General features: G+C 55.6%; 1 protein-coding gene across 2 annotated transcripts in view; it reads right to left on the bottom strand.

The window, feature by feature from the left end:
* Positions 1-565: 565 nt before the first annotated feature.
* ATP6V1B1 (ATPase H+ transporting V1 subunit B1) overlaps positions 566-20,802 on the bottom strand; it is an 83,387-nt gene continuing 63,150 nt past the window's right edge. For both annotated transcript variants that reach the window (XM_038401061.2, XM_043512864.1), the window contains 8 exons: positions 10,388-10,489; positions 9,170-9,267; positions 7,611-7,734; positions 5,188-5,338; positions 4,235-4,317; positions 3,672-3,776; positions 3,086-3,215; positions 566-2,385 (listed from right to left, as the gene is read on the bottom strand). In XM_038401061.2, coding sequence (XP_038256989.1) covers positions 2,219-2,385; positions 3,086-3,215; positions 3,672-3,776; positions 4,235-4,317; positions 5,188-5,338; positions 7,611-7,734; positions 9,170-9,267; positions 10,388-10,489 — 960 coding nt within the window. In that variant the 3' untranslated portion in view covers positions 566-2,218. The remainder of the gene's footprint in view (positions 2,386-3,085; positions 3,216-3,671; positions 3,777-4,234; positions 4,318-5,187; positions 5,339-7,610; positions 7,735-9,169; positions 9,268-10,387; positions 10,490-20,802) is intronic.

The raw sequence follows: 20,802 nt of genomic DNA on the forward strand, positions 1-20,802 counted from the left end.
CCACGGGAGCAGGACTCCACATGGAAAGGGCCCACCCAGTGGCATGTTGCCTCAGGCAATGATCCTATCACCCATCGTCAGTAGATGTTCTCCCCCCACGTGCCACACCATGCTTCTCTAACACCACAGCGTTCTTTCCTTTGCCCAGGAACCGGCCAGTGTGCCAGGTCAGGGTGGACACAATTGCCCAGGGCATCCCCAAGTTCTAGTGTGACTCCAGAGCAGCCAGCGCCAGCAGCTTTTGGAGCCCAGTTTCCTCTCCTTCGCTTCTGATGTCACTCGGCAGGACTCTAGAGACCAGGACAGGCTGGTGCTTCCTTGTTCCGACCCACACCCTCTGCCAGGCCTTGGCTCTGCCCAGCAATTGCTGTGGCATCACGGCCTTCAGGCTAGGACCTGATGTAGTTAACCCTGGGCGGACGCGCTGCGGTCAGCTGGAAAGTGGTGTTGTGGGGTTAGCTGGTGAGAGCTGATCACTTGGGCGGGACAGCGCTTTTTGAACACCCCCTAACGGCTGGAGGTCCCTCATGTCCCACAATTAAAGAGCCAGAGACGGATTTTTCCCCCCCATTTTTTTTACTGAAGGTTAATTACCCGCTCACCGTTGCGGGTCCCAGCCCCTGGTCCATTGTAAATAGCGATGTCTGGTGAGGCCTGGAGCCAGTGAGGCCATGGGGAGCAAACCGGGATTCCTGGCCTGGGGCACGGGGTGGGAAGCGATCTCGTTCCATGAGAAGGACACCTGGCAGGACTGCGGTACAATGGGCTGCTTTGCTATGGCTTAAGGCCAAGTGGGGACAGAGGCTGTGGCCGTGCTGGGAAGACTGGAGCCAGAAGCGCAGGGAGGAAAGCCCGGGAGGGAGGGACCCAGGCACCCCAGGGCGGGGTGGGGGGCACTCTAGGGCTCTTTTTGGTGTTGATTTGGACCTCGTTGGCCAAAAAGACTTTTGGTTTCCAATAAAAACAACCCCCCCCAAAGGAAGTGGAATTCTGAGGGGTGTTCTCCCTCCTTCTCTAATGTGGGATCCCCCCTCTTTTAACCCATTCCCTTCCCCAAAGAGCCCAGCCTGTTCCAGCCACCAGGCAGCCTGGGGGGGGCAGTAAAACGACTATCCCGGATGGGAGTGGGGGGCGCTCGGCCTGCCTGGGTTTGGGGGGAGCAGCGCAATCAGCGTGCTGCCCTGACACACACCTCACCCCAAGCTCCGTGGAAGAAGGGTTTGGATCTCTGCCTCTGGCAAGAGAGGGCTGGATGGGGGCAGGGAACCGACACATGGGGGGTGGGGGGGATGGATAGTGGTGAAGAGGCATCAGTGCTGGGCTTAATCTGCTTCAAGGAAGGGGCTGCAAAGGTGGGACTGGTCTGGCCAATGCGCTCTCCTAGCCCTGCCTTCCTGGCGAACCATAAGTCGGAGGAATGCAGCCCAGAGCTCCCTCCATCCCATCATCCCCAGTGCCTCCTCCCCACTGCCCTGGCTAGCTACAGATCAGAGGCTCCGGTGTGAAGCAGAGGGTCTCCAGGAGCTGGCAGTGGCTCCTTCGCACCACTCAGCCTCATGCCGTCCCAGAGCAGAGGGAGCGCTGCTGGGCAGGCAGCTAAGTTCCCAGCCTCTCTACCTCCGCGGCCGCTCCCGGGAGAGGGGACCTGAGACATGGCTTCGTTGTTAGCATAGGGACTGGTCATCCCACAGGGCCTCTGGTCCTCAGCAACAGCTGCTGCTCTGTGCGCTTGCTGTGGCTGATGTGACGGGGCAGACAAACCTTGCCCCAGACAGGAAGGGGTTAAAGAGGGAATCTTTCATTTGCTGCATTTTTTGGCTTTGGCTTAAGGGACCCTGTCACCCCACAAAGGGTTGAAGGCTTTCCAGTGGCTGAGCCAGAGGACCAATCACTTTTACAGCCAGAGCAGGCCGAAAATTGCCGTGGGGAAACTGAGGCAGAGCTGTGGCATCACTACTTCCAGCCACAAGGTGGCACGCTGGGACAGCAACTCTGTGACAGCATCACAGAAGCATGACAGAGCACAGAGCACACTAGCTGCCGGCTGTGTAAATATCACGCGGCCCCCCCAGCCCCAGAGCCACCCGGGAACTGCCAGGGAAAGTGCCATCTCAGCAGTACTAGGGGCATAAATACACCCGCCGAGGGGCCCAAAGGGGGTGACAGGAGCTGGTAACTAGGCTCCGAGCGAGGGGCTGGCCTGGAGTGGAGCAGGCAGTTACAGGGCGGTGTCATGGTGCTGCGGGCCTGGCGCTTTGGCCTCCCGCGGGTAGTACTCGGCCAGGATGCTCTCGGGGATCCGCTTTAGCAGCTCCTTCGGGAAGATGCGGAGCAGCTGCCAGCCGATGTCCAGCGATTCGAAGATGGTTCTGTTCTCGTAGGGGCCTGGCGAGCGGGACAGAGACGCGTTGGGAGACTGTGGAGACTGATTGTCCACCCTTGGGGCCCATGCCCCAGGAGGGGCTAGAAATGAATATGCACCCCTGCACCCTACGCTGGTCTGGAGAACGGCTAGAGATACGTGAACCCCAGGAGGGTCTAAAGGGCTAAAGAGCCTCACACCCCACCAAATCCTAGAAAATGGCCAGGGACACCCATGCCCCAGGAGAGACTGGAGAACGGGCAGGGCTCCCGGGAGGGGCTGGAGAACGTCAAGGAGACCCTGGGAGGGGCTGAAGAACAGTCAGGGACCCCCAGAAGGGTCTGGAGAACAGCCAGAGGCCCCAGGAGAGACTGGAGAATGGCCAGGAGGCCTCGGGGCGGGCTGGAGAATGGGATTCTGGAGACTAGGACTACAAAGGTTTTTGTGATAGGAGCTTTCAGCCACTGCTGTCCTGAACTGGCTGTAGGCTGTGCCCTCAAAGCCCGATGTTGGCTCCACAGTGGGTACTTAGCACCACTCGTTTGCTGGCTCTCTGCGGAATGAGGGCACTGGGCCGCCCACAATGCCCGCCTACGAGCCGCTAGCCTGTCCTCTGTAGCAAACACAGTGGCTTGCTTCAGCCAAGCCCTTCCACGCCCTGCTGCAGACGTGTGGGCTCTGCGGGCCCGCTGGGCGCATGGATCTGGACGCTGGGCTCCTTACCCTGGGCGATGAACTGCTTTTCAAACTTCTGCAGGAACTCCAGGTACAGCAGGTCGTCTGCCGACAGCGCCTCCTCCCCGACCACGGCCTTCATGGCCTGCACATCCTTGCCTATGGCATAGCAGGCATACTGGGGGTGTGATCGAAAGGATGGGCCGGTGAATAGGGTGCTGGAGAACTTGCAACAGGGGCACGTGGGGAGAAATCCACTGAAGCCTGTGTGGTGCCCAGACACTACGGTGCTGGGCACCACGTAAGATAGATTATCCCCCAGGCAGGGCTGTTATCTTCAATTTGCACGTAAAGGAACCGAGGCAGAGACTAGGTGACCGGTCCCAGGACACAGGAAGTCTGGGGCAGAGCAGGGAATTGATCTGAGTGTCCCAAGCTATCACCCTAACCACTGGACCATGCTTCCTCTGGCGATGTCAGCGCACTTAGCCCGGTTTACACCACTGGTGTAACTGAGGGCAGCCTCCAGCTCTCCGTATGAAGGGGAAGGAGAGGGGGTAGGAATGGAGAATCCCTCAGCGGGTGGGACTGATGTAGCAAATTATTCCTACCTCCGGCCCATTGCTGCACTTACCAGCTGGTTGGACACGTCACCATGGTCTTTCCGGGTCATGCCCTCCCCGATGGCCGACTTCATCAGGCGGGACAGGGAGGGCAGCACGTTTATCGGGGGGTAGATCTGTGGTGGCAGAAAGCACACGAACACAATGGCCTTAGCATGCCCTGCGTGGCAGGCGTGTTAAGTGCCAGAGGGACACCCGCTAGCGAACCCCCCACAAGAAACCCCAGCAGGAGATGGGGATTGTGAGCCCCGTTTTACAGACAGTGGCTGAGCGATTTGCCCAGGCTCACAGGAGCGGCCAGTGGCCCAGCTGGCATTAGAAGGGTGGAATTCCTGGCACCCAGGTCTGTGCCCTGGGCAGTAGATCTCGTCTCTCTGTATCATGTGCCCCCTCGCTAGCCAATCAGCACCCCAAATCCCCTAAAGCCACGGCTCCGTGTGCCCCTGCGGTTCCAGCCTCGGGGGCGTCTCCTTTGGCAGTGGCTTTCCCTGGCTGTGATCAGGGCCTGAGCCCTCTGCTCCACCTCGAGACACGGGGGGGAAGGAAGGGCTCTCGGATTCAGGGCGCGGCAAACCTGTCTGTTATGGAGCTGTCTGTCCACGTAGACCTGCCCCTCCGTGATGAAGCCCGTCAAGTCGGGGATGGGGTGGGTGATGTCTGGAAGGAAAAGACAGAGCCAATGGTAGACTGGGAGGGCAGACCCATCCTCCCCGACGAGTCTCCACCTGGAGCAGAGGGAGCGCTCCCCCTTCTGACAGCTCCCCCAGGGCGCTCCCCCGTGCCACGTTCGGGCACCATCTCCTCCCTCCCACGGGATGCTGATGGCTGGGGAGGGGGGTGCAGGCCGCAGCCTGCGTGATTCTGACAGGCCGACAGGGGAACTTGTGGGACCTCAGATAAGGAATTGGGAGGCAGGGACGGAGGACATGCATGGGCGGCAGCTTCCCTCTTTCCATTTCCTGCTTCTCATGAGCCTGAGGGCCAGACGCCGCAAGCAGAGAAACAGCCGCAGTCTGGGTCCCCCAAAGGGCCCTGGGAGACCCGTGTGCAGTGTGCAGGAGCCAGTGAGCGGTGCTGCCCCGGTGGCTAGGCCACAGAGAGGATAAAGGATCTACCACTGCTAGCCGAAGAGAAGGCTGGCGTCCATTAGCCCACAGCTGGTGTGTTGGGTGCTGAAGGAGGCCAGTTCTAGCCCTGCTCCCCGGGGGCCCAGCTGATTCTGACACCCCTACGTCTCTGCAGGGATCAAAACCAGCGTGGGGGAGAGCGTAGTTGGGTGTGGGCACACCAGCTTGCTGGGATTCCCCCCCACATCCCCTCCTCATCAGGTGCATGGGCACAGCTGCCTGCTGAGATCCTTCCCCCCACCAGGTGTGGGTCATGGCCACCGGTTGGAATCCCGGCTGCTAATGCAGCATCAGCAAATCACCGAGCAACGTGTTGATGCCCCCAGCAACCTCTGTGCCCTGACTGCCGTGGGGGACCATGGGCTGGCCCGCTGTGTGCCCTTTGCCCCACGAGGCTCACCATCGTTGGGCATAGTTAGAATGGGGATCTGCGTGATGGAGCCGTTCCTCCCCTCCACGCGCCCGGCGCGCTCGTAGATGGTGGCCAGGTCTGTGTACATGTAGCCAGGGAAGCCCCTGCGGCCTGGCACCTCCTCTCTGGCTGCCGACACCTAAGGGGAAGAGCCAGGAGTGAGAGTTACTGCTGCAGGAGAGCGGCCGTGGGGTCCACCCTCCTGGGAAACTCCGAGGGGCCCCGTGGGGAGGACCTGTCCCAGCTTCGGTCCCACCACCATGCTTTGGGTCTGTGATACGGAGCCGGATGCTCTCCCTGCCCGGTTGTCCCGTAGTTGCAGCGCCCCCCTCTGGTGGATCCTGGCTGAGGGCTGGTGACTGAGCAGTGCCCCTCCTGTGCGATTCCGCCCCCAGGGCAGGTGAGCTTGCCCCCGGATCGCATTCCTGCCCCTCCTTTGGGTTCCCCCTGCACTTAGTTCATCCCATTTTCTTTCCACCCTCTCCCTTCTTTGGAGGGGACAACCCCTGCTGCCCTCCTCCCACTGCGATCCAGCGGGCAGGCCCCTTCCCCCAGCACCGGGTTCGCTCAGGACAGGGCAGAGCCCAGTGCTGGCCATTGTGTTTCTCCATGGCTGGCTCAGCCTGCACTAGTCACCGTGAGCCCCCGCCAGCGCTCGCTGGGGCTGGGTGCCTGTGAATCGCTGGGTGCTCTGTTTAACCGGGTCAGATGAGCGGCTCTGGGTGAGAAGATGCCCCGGCAAAATAAAACCCAACTCTTGAAGCTCAGCTCTCCCCCCGGGGAAGGGATACTGCCCTCACAGCGGAGACGGACGTTTCAAAGGACAGCGGGTTGCACCTTTGCCAGAAAGCTGCACTCTGCCCGAGCTTTGAAAAGCCTCCAGTCCCATCCAGTCAGCGCGAGGATCCCGGCTGTGAGGCCCAGGGAGCTCGCCGACCCGGGGGCACGGTGTTACCCACATGCGTGCCATTCCATTGGTGGGATGCCCCCTGGCAGGGTCACTGTGTGGGGACTGAACCCAGGGCCTCTGGGTTCAGTAAAAGGATGGGGCCCGACTGCTTGAGCTATATGGCAAATTCTACCTTCTCTGTATGTATATAATCTTCTTACTATATGTTCCATTCAATGCATCCGATGAAGTGAGCTGTAGCCCACGAAAGCTTATGCTCTGATAAATTTGTTAGTCTCTAAGGTGCCACAAGTCCTCCGGGTTTTTTGCAGATAAACCCTGCTGATTCTCCCTGCATCTCACTCTGCCTCTCCTGCAGCCACATAGTAAAACTCCCCCAGGCTCTCCCCACCTGCAGCGTCCTTCTCACCGGCCTCGACAAACGCTATCTTGTCCCGCTCAGGCCCATTCGGGGTCTGCTTCAAAGATCAGTTTCCCGGCCTGTCGCTTTGAGCTCCCCCCCCCCCGCTCGCTTTGCTCCCTCGGCCCGTTCGCATCGCACACAAGCTGCTTGTCTTTGCTTCTGAGGCTCCATTACCTCTCCTTTGCCAAAATGCTGTCGGCGCTCGGCTCCAACGGGCACACAACATCATCACCCGCCCCCCAAGTCTTCACCCCAGCCCCTTTGCGTTTCCCCCCGGCAGCCCCTCGTGCTTGGGAGGAGCTCCCCAGGAACACCGGCAGAGCGACCTCTGTTCTCCTTCAAACCCCGCCTGAAAACTCGCCTTTGCCACAATGCCTCCAAAAAACCTTGGCACTGCCTAGGACCCCTCGCTGCCAGCCAGGTGATTTGCTCAGATTAGTGATCTCAAAGTTCAGGGCCCAAGGGAGGACACCCGACGGGAAAAACACAAATGTGGCCCCAGAACAGAGGCAAGCGTGAACTGGAGTCACTTTCCCCTTCCCCAGCCCTCTGCAATGCATGTTACCCTGTGGCCATTGGATGCCGGGTACCACGGGGGCCGGTGAGGCCCAAGGAGCCAGAAGGAAGGAGTGCAGCGAGGAAAGCGAGTCCCAGAAGGTTGTGGGAGAAAGTTGGCCACGTTCACCCCAACCTGCCAGCCCCCCGGGGTGTACATGACACCAGCTGAGCCTCCTGTGCATGCCAGGAGGTGGATGGGAGCAGCTTTAAGGGAGGGACAGGAGCCTGACGCAGGCAAGGAAATGGGGTCACATCACCCTTGAGTTTCCCATTCAGGCCAGAGTCTCCACAGCATTTGTCTCCCATTTAGGAGGCCAAAGGAAGCGACTGGGTTTGATGAGGGCCTCAGCTCCCAGCAGCTCCCACTGCTTGTTCACCTGCTTCAGTGGGAGCTGCTGGGAGCTGATCACCTGGGGACAATCTGGCCCTCCCTGGGCAGTGGGACCCAATCCGGCCTGTTCACAGGTGCCTCCAGCTCTTGGGAAGGCTGTGGCCTGAGTCCAGTTGCCGCGTCAGGGTGGGAAGTGTCGCCGTACTGACCTCCCGCAGGGCCTCGGCGTAGGAGCTCATGTCGGTCAGGATCACCAGGACATGCTTCTCGCACTGGTAGGCCAGGAACTCGGCGGTGGTCAGCGCCAGGCGCGGGGTGATGATGCGCTCGATCCTGCGGGAGGAGATGGCCGTTAGCGGAGGCTTGTCTCGGACAGCATCCCGCAGCGTCCCCTCAAAGCACATTCACCGCAGCCACGCCGTTCCCCCGAGAGACCAGGTTACAAGGGGGCCAATCACCGCTGGGCATCAGATGGCCCCGCTCCCGCTGACCTCGGAGTTCCCCATTCTCCAATGGCGAGCACCCCAACACCGTGGATAGCATCGGTACACACCCACGGGGAGCTGGAACGTCCCGGCTGCACCCCTGGGACATACAGATCGAGCCCAGAACCTCCTGCCCCCCAAAACCAGTCCCTCCCAACTGAGCTAGGAGACAATGGTCCCCTTGGTGGGAGCAGCAGCCAGCCTAGGACGTGTGGGGGAGCAGTTCTGAGTCTATCTAGAAGGGGGCAGCCGTGTGCACACACCAGCCCTTACGTTACACTCTCAGTAGGAACTGGGCCATCCCCTGGCCTGTGCACTGACATGGCAGGGGAACCTGCTCTGGGGTGAGCCATCCCTTGGATGTTTTCCCTCTCCTCCACTGGCCACCAAGCCGCATTGCAGAGTGTCCTGACCGCCCTACCCAGCAAAGGGCCGGGGGGCATTGTGAAAGGACTTGAAATCTGCAAGGGGCTGGGCAGCATCCACTCTAGCTGAAGTCAAGGGGAGCTGAGGGTGCTCCACACCTTGCAGAATTGGGCCCAAGGCTCTGCTCCTGCTCCCACTGGAGTCAATGCTAGATTGGCCCCTGAGCAGGACTGGTGCCCCCGGCAGGAGTGGAGGCACCTTCTAGTTGTCAGTGGTTTCCTCCTGAGGCAGGAGGAGGGCTGCCCAATGTGTAGCATCCATGTGGCATGCACCCAATGGAGGAGGAATGTGAGCGCTGCCCAAAGGGACGAGCTCCTCCCCAGAGTGGCATTTGGGCCCATAATGCAATGGGGGATTGGGCCTATTGACCTCAGTAGAATTACTCCGGAGATAAGTAGGCCCAGTGGATCTGACCCTCCTCTCACTTACACCGGAGCAATTCCACAGTTACTCCAGCTTTACACCACAGTGAGGGAGATCAGAGCCAAGACAAGGATGTCTCTAGCCCCCCAAGTCTCAGGTTTATTAATTGTTTGTATTACCATAGGGCCCAGGCGCCCCTGTCATAGACCAGGACCCCGTTGTGCTTGGCGTTGTATGGTTTAATTGCTATTCGGTGTATTATGGTAGTGTCCAGGAGCCGCAGCCATGGACAGAACCCCATTATGCTAGGTGCTGTACAGTTTTATTGCTATTAGGTGTATTACGGTAGAGCCCAGAACCCGAGCCATTGACTGCACCCTGGTGCGCTAGGCGCTGCACACGTGCAGAACAAAAGGCAGGGGACCGGGCGTGTTATGGTTAATGGGCTCTGATCTGGCGCAGTTCCCTTGATGACAGGCAGGGGCTGCACTCACGTGGGGTCGTTGGCAAGGTTCAGGAAGAGGCACACGTTCTCCATGGAGCCGTTTTCCTCGAAGTCCGACTTGAAGAACCGGGCGGTTTCCATGTTCACCTGCCAATCACATCCAGCATGGGGCGGGGCTGAGCAACACAACAGTCCCCATTGTACAGATGGGGAAACTGAGGCCGGGGGAGGGCAGTGACTCTCCCACAGTCCCACAGGGAGTCAGTGGCAGAGCAGGGACTAGAACCCAGGTGTCCTGAGTCCCAGTCTCCGGTTCCCACCCCAGCCTCTTCAGTATAACTTGGCTCTTTTAATTCCTTTCTGCTCTTACTCCTACTCTTACTCCTCTGGGCCCAGGTCCCAGACCTTCCACCCTGGGGACGCAGCACGAGGGCCTGCCAGGCACGAGGGCCTGCTGTGACACGGCACGCCTCAGGGCACTGGCCCGGCTGCAGGGCACCTCTCTGCGCGGCGCTGGGTATCCTGGCACCGTCTCCGGAGGAAGCAACCTGTGCCAGGGGCAGGGAGCGGTGGGGGGCCCGGGAGCAGAGCAGGTTGCAAGGACACAGCTGTCCACCAGGGGGGAGCACAGCGCTGCTGATCTCGGCCACCTGGCGCTTTACGGGGGATTCTCCCTGTACCCGGGCCCAGCCCGCAGGGGCCGGGAGGCGGTTCCAGGGCTTAGCAAGTTTCCCCACCGACCACTCGCTCTGCCTCGCCCTTCCAGCTGCCTCCGAGGAGCACTTCCCTGAGACCAAGGCAGAACGTCCGATCCTCCCATGCTCGTGTTGATCCCCCAGTGCCTGGGCTGTCCCCGAACCTGCTGGCTTGGGCTCAGCCCCAAACCCTGGTCTGCAGGGATGCCCCTGCCCAGGGCCCTGGCTCATGCCAACGCTCAGCCCCGGGGCCGTTCTGAAACCCAGACTCAGCCCCAAGGCTGAGCTCACCAGATTTGTCCCCAAACCCAGCCCCAGCACCATGACTCTGACCCCCAGGTCCCAAGGCAAGGTCTGGACACCTTGCTCTGGATTTGAGCCAAAGCCCTAGTCCAGGCTGCACTCAGAACCTTGCTGCATGGGGCTGCAAGGGGCCCAGCTGGTGAGGAGGCTGTCTCGGCAATCTCCAGCCCTCCGCCCCGGGACCTGCTGCCTGAGGCAAGGCCCTGCACGGAGCTGGGAGGCCTGCACCGCCCCCGCCAGCAGCCTCCCCAGCCCCTGGCCGGACTCACCCCCATGGCTGCGAAGACGATCGCGAAGTTCTCTTCGTGATAGTCCATCACATCCTTGGACTTTTTCACCAGGCCAGCCTGTCTACAGATCTGAGCGGCGATCTGCGGAGGGGAGAGACGCAGGGCTCAGACCCAGAGACGGGCCCCTCAGCCCGGCCTCAGAGCCCGACGCCCGAGCCGCCAGCTCACTTGGGCTCTGGGTCCAGTTCTGTGGCCTGAGCCCCGTCTCAGATCCGGGGGGGGGAACCGAACTGCACGCTGGGGTAACTCCACTGAAGCCAGTGCGTGACGCCAGCAAAGGATTTAGCTGATGGAGACTGGAGCTTGGTCAAACCACGGCAAATGCGGAGCCAGGGGGAACATGGGAACTGCCTCTGGGAGTATTTGAGGGATGTAACAGAAGAGGACCGAGTCACGGGATGTTGCTAAGCAGAGGAAAACGGAGGCTGAATCCTAATCTCCTCCCAGCCACTGCCGTTCTCCATCACCGTGCATCCTGCCTGTCACTCAGGTGCAGAACCTGGGCCCTCTCTTTGGCTCGGCTGTCTCTCTGGCTCCCCCCGTCCAGCTACATCTAACCCTGGCTGATTCTTCCTATCCTGTGTCTCCATTATGCGGCCGTTCCTGTCCCTCCGCACAGCCAGAACTCCCATCGCCGGGCGCCTTTTGATTGCTGCAGCAGCCTTCTTGCTGGCCTGGACAACGGCAGTCGGCCCTGCTCAGCTCCACGCAGAGGACTGCGGCAAAGGGGGTTTGCCTAGCCTGGCACTGTGACCATGTCACCCCTCTCTTTGCCTCCCTCCACCGCCTCCCCCTTCTCTAGCTCAAACATCAGCTCCATGTTTTCACCATCAAGGCCCCACATGGCCAATCCCCACCCTCCCTATCACCTCTCACTCACTACTGAGATGTCGACGCTCATCTCCAAACGGCCCTTGATGCCCGTCACCAGCGCTCACTTGTTACATTTTCAGACAAGCCCCTTGGTGCTTCCTCCCCTGCTGCCCCACGTGCTGGGGAGGAGTTCCCCGTAAACAGCCCCGAACCACCTCATCATCCTCCTTCTCTCCCCCCGCCCTGAAACTCTCCTTTGCAGCGATGCCTACAAAAAACAGGACAATGGCTCCACTGCTGGTGCCTCCGAGGACAGGACAAGAAGCAATGGGCTAAATTGCAGCAAGGGCAGTTTAGGTTGGCCATTAGGAAAAACTTCCTGTCAGGGTGGTTAAGCACTGGAATAAATTGCCTAGGGAGGCTGTGGAATCTCCCTCATTGGGAATTTTTAAGAGCAGGTCAGACAAACATCTGTCAGGGATGGTCTAGATAATACTTAGTCTTGCCTTGAGTGCAGGGGACTGGACTAGATGACCTCTCAAGGGCCTTTCCAGTCCTACGATTCTATGATTGTTTCCTTGTATGCCACCATCTCTCTGCATCTGTCTGCTGTCTCTTGTCTTACACGGTGAGCTCTTTGGGGCAGGGACTGTGTTTGTCCAGCGCCTGGCGCAACGAGGGCCTGGCCTGTGACTAGGGTTTGCAGGCAGTACAAATAATAAACAACAGCAATAATAATAATAATAATAATTATCCACGGGCCTGTGGGTGTCATGTGTCCTCCCCTGTGCCTTATCCACAAAGGGGCCGAGTCACTGCCCCCTGCCTTCCCCTCCATCCCCCCATCCACCATCACTGCCCCCTGCCTTTTCCCCACTCCCATCCTCTATATTGCCTAGTGAGATCTAGTAGGCCGCAGAAGAGGGATAGACGGGTGGGCTATTGAAACCGATGCTGGATGAAGCCCTGGAGAATGGAGGCCCCTAGAAGAGTATATTAATGTGGCCTGTCCCATCTCTAAAGCCTTGCTGCCTGTATTTAAACAGCTGTTACCAAAAAGGCAGGAACTCCAGCTAGAAATGCAGCTGAAAAGCTTTGGGAGCTGGTGCTGCAGGAGATGAGAGCCCTGCTCAGACCTGGCTGTGCTGTCTTCCCAACACACCCTACCAGGAGGAAGAGCACTCCCCACCAAGCCAGCCCGGCTGACCTGACCTCGTCCAGGCTAGGGCTCAGGGTGCTGCTTACCCATGAGACAGCCGGCAGCTTTGCTGATGCCCTGCCCTGGGTTGATAATAATCGTTCTGTTAACGGGATGGGACCTTGCTGGGAACTGGTTGGTGTGTGAGGGGAAGGCAGGGGGCAGTGATGGAGGATGAGGGGAAAGCAGTGGACGTGTTATTCCTTGACTTTAGCAAAGCTTTTGACACATCTTCCACAGTATTCTTGCCAGCAAGTTAAAGTAGTATGGGCTGGATGAATGGACTATGAGGTGGATAGAAAGCTGGCTAGATCGTTGGGCTCAACGGGTAGTGATCAATGGCTCCATGTCTAGTTGGCAGCCGGTATCAAGCGGAGTGCCCCGAGGGTTGGTCCTGGGGCCGTTTTTTTTCAATATCTTCATTAATGATCTGGAGGATGGCGTGGATTGCACCCTCAGCAAGTTTGCAGATGACACTAAACTGGGAGGAGAGGTAGATATGCTGGAGGGTAGGGATAGGATCCAGAGGGCCTAGACAAATTAAGGATTGGGCCAAAAGAAATCTGATGAGGTTCAACAAGGACAAGTGCAGAGTCCTGCATTTAGGACAGAAGAATCCCATGCACCGCTACAGACTAGGGACCAAATGGCTAGGCAGCAGTTCTGCAGAAAAGGACCTAGGGGTTACAGTGGACGAGCAGCTGGAGATGAGTCAACAGTGTGCCCTTTTTGTCAAGAAGGCCAATGGCATTTTGGGCTGTATAAGTAGGGGCATTGCCAGCAGATCAAGGGACGTGATCGTTCCCCTCTATTTGACATTGGTGAGGCCTCATCTGGAGTACTGTGTCCAGTTTTGGGCCCCGCACTACAAGAAGGATGCGGAAAAACTGGAAAACGTCCAGAGGAGGGCAACAAAAATGATTAGGGGACTGGAACACATGACTTATGAGGAGAGGCTGAGGGAACTGGGATTGTTTAGTCTGCAGAAGAGAAGAATGAGGGGGGATTTGAGAGCTGCTTTCAACTACCTGAAAGGGGGTTCCAAAGAGGATGGATCTAGACTGTTCTCAGTGGTAGCAGGTGACAGAACAAGGAGTAATGGTCTCAAGTTGCAGTGGGGGAGTTTTAGGGTGGATATTAGGAAAAACTTTTCATTAGGAGGGTGGTGAAGCACTGGAATGCGTTACCTAGGGAGGTGGTGGAATCTCCTTTCTTTGAGGTTTTTAAGGCCCGGCTTGACAAAGCCCTGGCTGGGATGATTTAGTTGGGGATTGGTCCTGCTTTGAGCAGAAGGTTGGACTAGATACCTCCTCAGGTCCCTTCCAACCCTGATATTCTATATTCTAGGATGGAGGAAGAGGGGCAGTGACAGTGGGTGGGGAAGGATCTATAACTTGCCCTGTGATGAGAGTCCGTGCTCTAACCTGATCCTTCTTGTAAGTACCTACCATGGGCATCTGCTCCCCTAACTGCCTTTAAATCCACTTCAAAATCATGGCAGGACCAATTGGAGGCCTGGCTCTAAAACAGGCACCCAGGCCTACCCACGCCCCCTGGTCCCCCAAAAAGAGGGGCCGAGGAGGAGGCTATTTCCCTGCCCTCCTTTATCAGCCGGCTCTGCTCCTGGATCCCTCCCCACATCTGGCTTGTGCTGCCACAGCATCCATTGCACTGGGCCCTGACTTTATTATATTAACTTTCATCTGTCACTCCCAATCTGTCAGGCTGGGTTTTCCGTCCGATTGCATCACTGTCTTGCTCTCTGGCTTGGCATGTGCTGTTGTCAGAGGAGGAAGTTGATTGATTACCTCTTGGGCCACGGATCTCCGTTTCGTTGCCAAAGCGGCAGCACCTGTTGCATTTATAGATCAACCTGATATTTCGAGTTCATCAAAGTTCACGACCGAGGGGTTAAGATCAGGGCTGATGCAGCTTGGCGTTGCAGCGCAAACTTCACTTGACATTTCTAGCGCAGCCCGGCTTCGCCACTTACCGACTTTGATGGTCTTGCTTGGTTCAGCACACAGGGCTGAGGAGTCAGTCCAGCCGCCACCCTGCCCTTACAAACCCGGGGCTGGATTTGAGAGATTGGTTGATGAGTGCGGGCACCAGTGCCAGAGGTGCAGAGAGATACAAACAAAAATAACCACATCTTTCATCTTCCATGCGGACTCGCATAGATCCCAAAGCCAGAAGGGACCATTGTGATCATCTAGTCTGACCTCCTGCTTAGCCCAGGCCAGAGACCTGCCCCCCAGTAATCCCTAGAGCCGAGCTTTTAGACAGACCTTCAATCTTGATATAAAATTTGTCAGCGACAGATAGTTCACCACGACTCCTGGTAAATTGTTCCAATGGTTAATGACTCTCACTGCTAAAAATGCACACCTTATTTCCTGTCTGAATTTGCCTAGCTTCAGCTTCCAGCCACTGGATCATGTCAGACCTTTGTTGGCGAGACTGAAGAGACAATTATCAAATATTTGTTCCCCATGTAGGTACTTATAGACTGTGATCAAGTCACCTTTATCCTTCTCTTTGTTCCACTAAATAGATTGAGCTCCTTGGGCCCATCACGAGAAGGCAGGTTTTCTAATCCTTTCTTCATTCTCGTGACTCTTCTTTGAACCCTCTCCAGTTCATCAACATCCTTCTTGAACTGTGGGCACCAGATCTGGACCCAGCATTCCTGCAGTGGTTACACTAGTGCCAAATACAGAGGTCAAATAACCTCTTTTACTCGAGATTCCCCTGTTTCTGCATCCCAGGATCACATTAGCGCCTTTGGCCTCAGCATCACTCTCGGAGCTCCTGTTCAGCTGATTATCCACCACGATCCCCAAATCTTGTTCAGAGTCCCTGCTTCCCAGGATAGAGTCCGCCATCATGTAAGTACAGCCTAAATTATTTGTTCCTAGAGGTATATATTTGTATGAACCAGGGATCACCCAATTAAATTAACAGGCAACAGGTTTAAAAGGAATATAAGGACGTACATTTTCACACAATGCACAGTCACCCTGTGGAACTCCTTGCCAGGGGATGTTGGGAAGGCCAAGGCTATAACTGGGCTCAAAAAAGAATTAGATAAATTCCTGGAGGATAGATCCATCAATGGCTAATAGCCAAGATTGTCTGAGGTGCAACCCTATGCTCTGGCTGTCCCTAACCTCTGACTGCCAGAAGCTGGGAGTGGACAACAGGGGATGGATCACTCAATAACTGCCTTGTTTTGTTCATTCCCTCTGAAGCATTTGGCATTGATCATTGTCTAAAGCCTGGATACTGGGCTAGATGGATCACTGGTCTTACCCAATGTGGCCATTCTTCTGCATGTAGCTGTATTAAAATGCACATTATTTGCCTGTGCCCAGTTCACCAAACAACCTAAATCGCTCTGTATTATTGATCTCTCTTCTTCATTATTTCCCACTACCCCAATTTTTGTGTCATCTGCAAACTTTATCAGTGATGATTTTATGTTTTCTTCTCGTTGATAAAAATGTTTAAAATAGTGTAGCATAGATCACTGTGGGACCTCACTAGGAACACACCTGTTTGATGATGATTTCCCCATTACAGTTATATTTTGTGACCTCTCAGTTAGCTGGATTTTAATTCATTTCAAGAGTGCCATGTTCATTTTATATCATTTTTTAATCACAATGTTGTGCAGCACCAAGTCAAGCGCCTTACATAAGTCTATGTGTATAATGTCAACACTGTTACCTTTATCAACCAAACTTGTAATATAATCAAATATAGATATCAAGTTAGTTTGATAGGATCTATTTTCCATAAACCCATGTTGATTGACATTAATTATATTACTCTTCTTTAATGCGTTATTGCGTCCCATATCAGCCACTCCATTATTTTGCCTGGGATTGATGTCAGCCTGATAGGCCTATAATTATCTGGGTCATCCTGTTAAAATATTGGCTGCTCATTAGCTTTTGGAATTTCCCCACTGTTCCAACACTTATTGAAAATCAACATTAATGGTCCAGTGATCTCAGCCAGCTCTTTTAAAACTCTTGGATGTAAATTATCCTGACCTTCTGATTTAAAAGTGTCTGACTTTAGTAGCTGCTGTGTAACAGCCTCCTGACATACCAGTGGAATGGGAAGAGTGTTATCATCATCATATGATGAGATTACATCGTCTGTTTTTTCCCATATGCAGAACAGAAATATTTTTGAACACTTCTGCCTTTTCTGCATTATTATTGATAATTCTACTTTTTACATGTTGTTTTTTGGTTCCTAATATACTTAAAAAACTCCTTCTTGTTGTTCTTAACTCTGCTGGGCATAGATTCTCTATGCCTCCCTTATCAATTTTCTATACTTCCTAGCTTCTGACTGATATTGATTGTTGTCAACTTCCCCTTTCTTCCATTTGTTATATATTATTATCCCCTCAAAGTGCTTCATGAAGGTAGGTGTGGTAGCATTAACCCCATTTTACAGTTGTGGAAACTGAGGCACAGAGAAGGGAAGTGGCTTGCCCACAAACAGTCAACAGAGTAGGGCACTGAATCCACTGATGGGCCTTGCCTACACAGGCCTTCCTTTAGGAAAACACTGTGCTTTTACAGCCGGTCAAACTGTCCATTGCAGAGATTAGTCACTGTGAACTGAGCCCTAAACTGTTTGGGGAATAATTCCTGCAAACACACCTGTTCTTCCTAAAGACTCGCTGAACCGTTCGGGCCAACAGTCTTCAGCCACTGCGACGCTTACAAAATGTTTGCGCCGAGTTTTCTTACTTGTGGTGTGTGGAGGCCCAGCTGGCTCACATGGTGTGGTTCTGTTCCTTGATTGGATGGCCAAGCTATTTTTTGTAAAGAGGAGAATAATGAGAATCAAACACTGCCCCTTTCTGACATAGGTAACCACTGGTGCTCAAAGTCACGATGGTGAGTCTTGACCCTCTGAATACTTGGGAATAGTGAATAATATGATGTACATGAACCATAATGGCCCAAATCGTGTGCTTTTATCCACAAGCAGGTTCTCAGATCAGCCTGTTTACTCTGTGGCCATCACAGGCACACAGCAAGCTGGCAGCAGGACAGAGCATAGGACCCAGAAGGGCTGACATGCCAGTGCAGAGAAAATGGGATGTATTGCACTTTGCGTGGCCCAAGGGCATGATCTGGAGACTTCATGCTTTAGAAGCCAGTGTGTGTAACAAGCCTGGCAGCTGAGATACTCACAAGGAGGAAGGATACTAATTTGGGACTTAGGATGCCTGGGTTCAATTCCCTGCTCTACTACAAACTCCCTATGTGACCTTGGGCTGGTCGTTTCTCTCTCAGTAGCCCTGTGCATTAAAGATTGTGAACTGCTCAGATAATGGGGGCCATACTAGTACCTTGGATAGATGGGGGGTGGGGTTTCAGCTCTCACCCTTCAGGGTGGAAATGGAGGGATTTCTTTTTTCAATGTACAGCAGCTGTCCTGTGTAGGGGCCGGGGTGTGGGTGGTCAGGCCTAGTGATCAGAACTGGGGTCGGCAGCAAAGCCAGAGTCAGAGCAGGAAACAGAATCAGGATCATGCCAAAGGGGGAGCCAGAAACAGTGTCAAGAGTCACACCAAGGACCAAGCTGGAGCCAGATCCAGGACAGCAGCAAGTCACTTGGGCAACCTTCTTTGCCTCCTTCTGGCTTAAGTAGTGCATCCGTGGAGCCAACCAGTGGGGCCAGACGTTTGTTCCAAACAGGCACTTCATGGGTGGAGCCTCTGGTGGGCCAAAGTTCTGCTGGTCCCCTCCCCTGCTGGTTTGAAGAACTATTGGGCTGTGGTCAAGTCTGGGCACTGCTTGGGGAACCCATAGGCCCCAGTGCAAGTTTCACGATCCCTCACATCACACATGCCACCCTGGACATCAGTGGGGTGGTTCTCATAGAAGGTCTTTACGAAGTCAGGGATGTGGCCATTCTCCACCGGCTCCCAGGAGCACTTGTCAGGACCGTAACCTTCCCAATCGATGAGGCACCACAGCCTACCCTGTCTCATTCTGGCGTTGAGGACAGTATACTCATCATGATCTTGAACACGTATCGGCAGGGGAAGGTTGGGAGCGGTGAGGGAATGGACCCTGGGGGGGGGGCCTGGAGGGATCTATAAACAACCAGGTAGGTGGGCTCAGGGTAGGTGGAGTTCAAAGGTGACTTGGTTGATTTGGTAGCAAACGCAGTAGGGGCTAAGGAACTGGCAGTCCAGTGTACGAGATGGCTTTGCCATATGTAGACGTTTTATCGAGAGCCGTATTATCTGGCCTACTGAAAGGGCGGGCCTCTCATGTCGACTGAGATCCACATACTGTTTGTAGCTCCTCTCGGCATCCTTCGGGTGAGACTTTGCACCATCTTGGGTTTGATGGAGCTATTGGGCCCAGTCTAGGGCTGCTGGATTGGGGGAAATTGCAGGTAAAACCAAGGATGGGACCCATAGTTTGAAAAGAGGGGTCTTTGCCCCACAGAGGCGTGGTCTGCGTTATTGTACATGAACCCTGAATGAGATAGCACTGCGGACCTGTTGTTCTGGTGGTAATTTAAGTAGCATTGAAACTGCTCCAGAATCTGGTTGGTTCTCTCTACTTGCTGTTTGTCTGGTGGTGTGTAGCAGGGTTGTCTCTTCGGTGAGCAGGCCTAGTGGTCAGGGCCCGCTGTATCAGTCTCTCCTTTAGCTCACTCTGTCCAGCACCACTTGAATGGGGTTCCACTGGGTCGGCTTCCTTGTTGGTATCCCCCTAGGCCTGCCCGTCGCAGGGCTCGGCTCACGAGAATTTGGAGTGGGTAGGGGGACCTGGGTCTCCTGCTCCACTGGGTTCCAACCAAGGGGCCCTGAAAGTGTGACAGCACAGGATGGCTGACGCTCAGCCCACCTTTCCCTGGGGCACTTCCTACTCCACTCAATGCCTCAGTTTGGGGCATGGCTGCTGATTAATAATAGTCCTTTGCTTCAAACCCCAGAGTCTCGGGGCTGACGCAGGCTACCCTCTGGTGCCTCTGCCCATGGTTCTCACTACCCCTGGGGTGATGTCTCAGAGGAGGAGGAGCATACTCAGCAGTGCCTGAGGGGCAGCGCTCTCCTGGCCCAGTACAACTCCTACCTTTCCCCGCCTCGGCCTTAGTGTGGGGTTTGCAAGCCCCTCCCAGGGCGGTGTGCGGGCGAGAGATGAGAGTGAGTGCCTGACATTGAAAAGGCTTCACGCCAGAAGCTGGAGACGAATTACGCTCTGCGGTCAGAGATGATGGAGGCCAGGAGGCCTCCAGGAATCCAAGGAAGCAGCCAACTTGATCCACTCAGAGCCAGGTGACCTCCTGGGAGGAGGATAGCCAGTTGAGGGGATGAAGTGTGCCATTTTTGTGAGGTGGGTCCACCCACCGGCATTACAGTGGTGATCCCATTGGGGTTTGGATAATTCTACTATAAAATCTAGGGTAATGACTAACCTAGATGGCGTCTCGAGGGGTTGCAGGAGCCTGAGGGATTTTATGGGGGTGGCACTTTGGGTCAGGCAAATACATTGCAAGAGCCAACATAGGTCTGCACCGTGGCTTGTGTGCGAGGCTGCCAGTAGAGATGAGAGACTAGGTGCTGAGTCTTGACTTGGCCAAAATATCCCGCCTGGGGAGAGTCGTGATAGAGTTGCAGAGTTGTAGCTCTCGGTGTTCCGGGGGGACGTACGTACACCCTTTCGAGTAGGTTATCCACCTTGGATGCCGTGGGGTTCCCTTCCCTACCTGTGAACTCCTGTTCATTGGGAGGGACCCCGTGGCCTGAGGCTGAGGTATTAGCGTGAGCAGGTCTTGGAGTTATGAGGCTTGAGGACGCAGAAGGTTTCAGGGTTCAAATCTTCTAGGTCAGCGTAATGTTCCCCTTTCTGGGACAGTGTGTCAGTGTCACGGGGTCCACTCATCATTGGAATGCCTCTGCCTGGCTGCTTTTGGGGTTAGCTGGTTCCAGGTTCCTCCTGTCGGTGCCTTGCCCTGTGGTCTCCCTCTTTCTCCGTAACTCAGGGTGCTCCTTCTTCATGACTCAACCATCTGGCCAGGTCACTACAGTCCTCCCCTTCTGGTGTATCAACGTCTCTTTGGACAACCGTCCTAGGCAGTCTGCGCTCCATTGCCACTCCCCCCCGGGGCTGGTAGGGGAACCTGGGCCCAACCACTACTCCAGGTTCCAGTCCAGGGACCTTCTACAATCAACTGTGGTCCCCTTTTCCTCAGACCTTGTTGCTCTTACCCTGCACTCCTTCCTCCTTCTCAGCTCTGCCTCCTGGCTCCTCCTGGCTCTGGGTGTACGAGCCCAAACTCCTTTCTCCCAGGGAGCAAGTGCAGACTACTTTCCCCGCAGCCCCCTTTCTACT

The sequence above is a fragment of the Dermochelys coriacea genome, chromosome 4 (assembly GCF_009764565.3).
Source record: "Dermochelys coriacea isolate rDerCor1 chromosome 4, rDerCor1.pri.v4, whole genome shotgun sequence".
Classification (NCBI taxonomy): Eukaryota; Metazoa; Chordata; order Testudines; family Dermochelyidae; genus Dermochelys; species Dermochelys coriacea.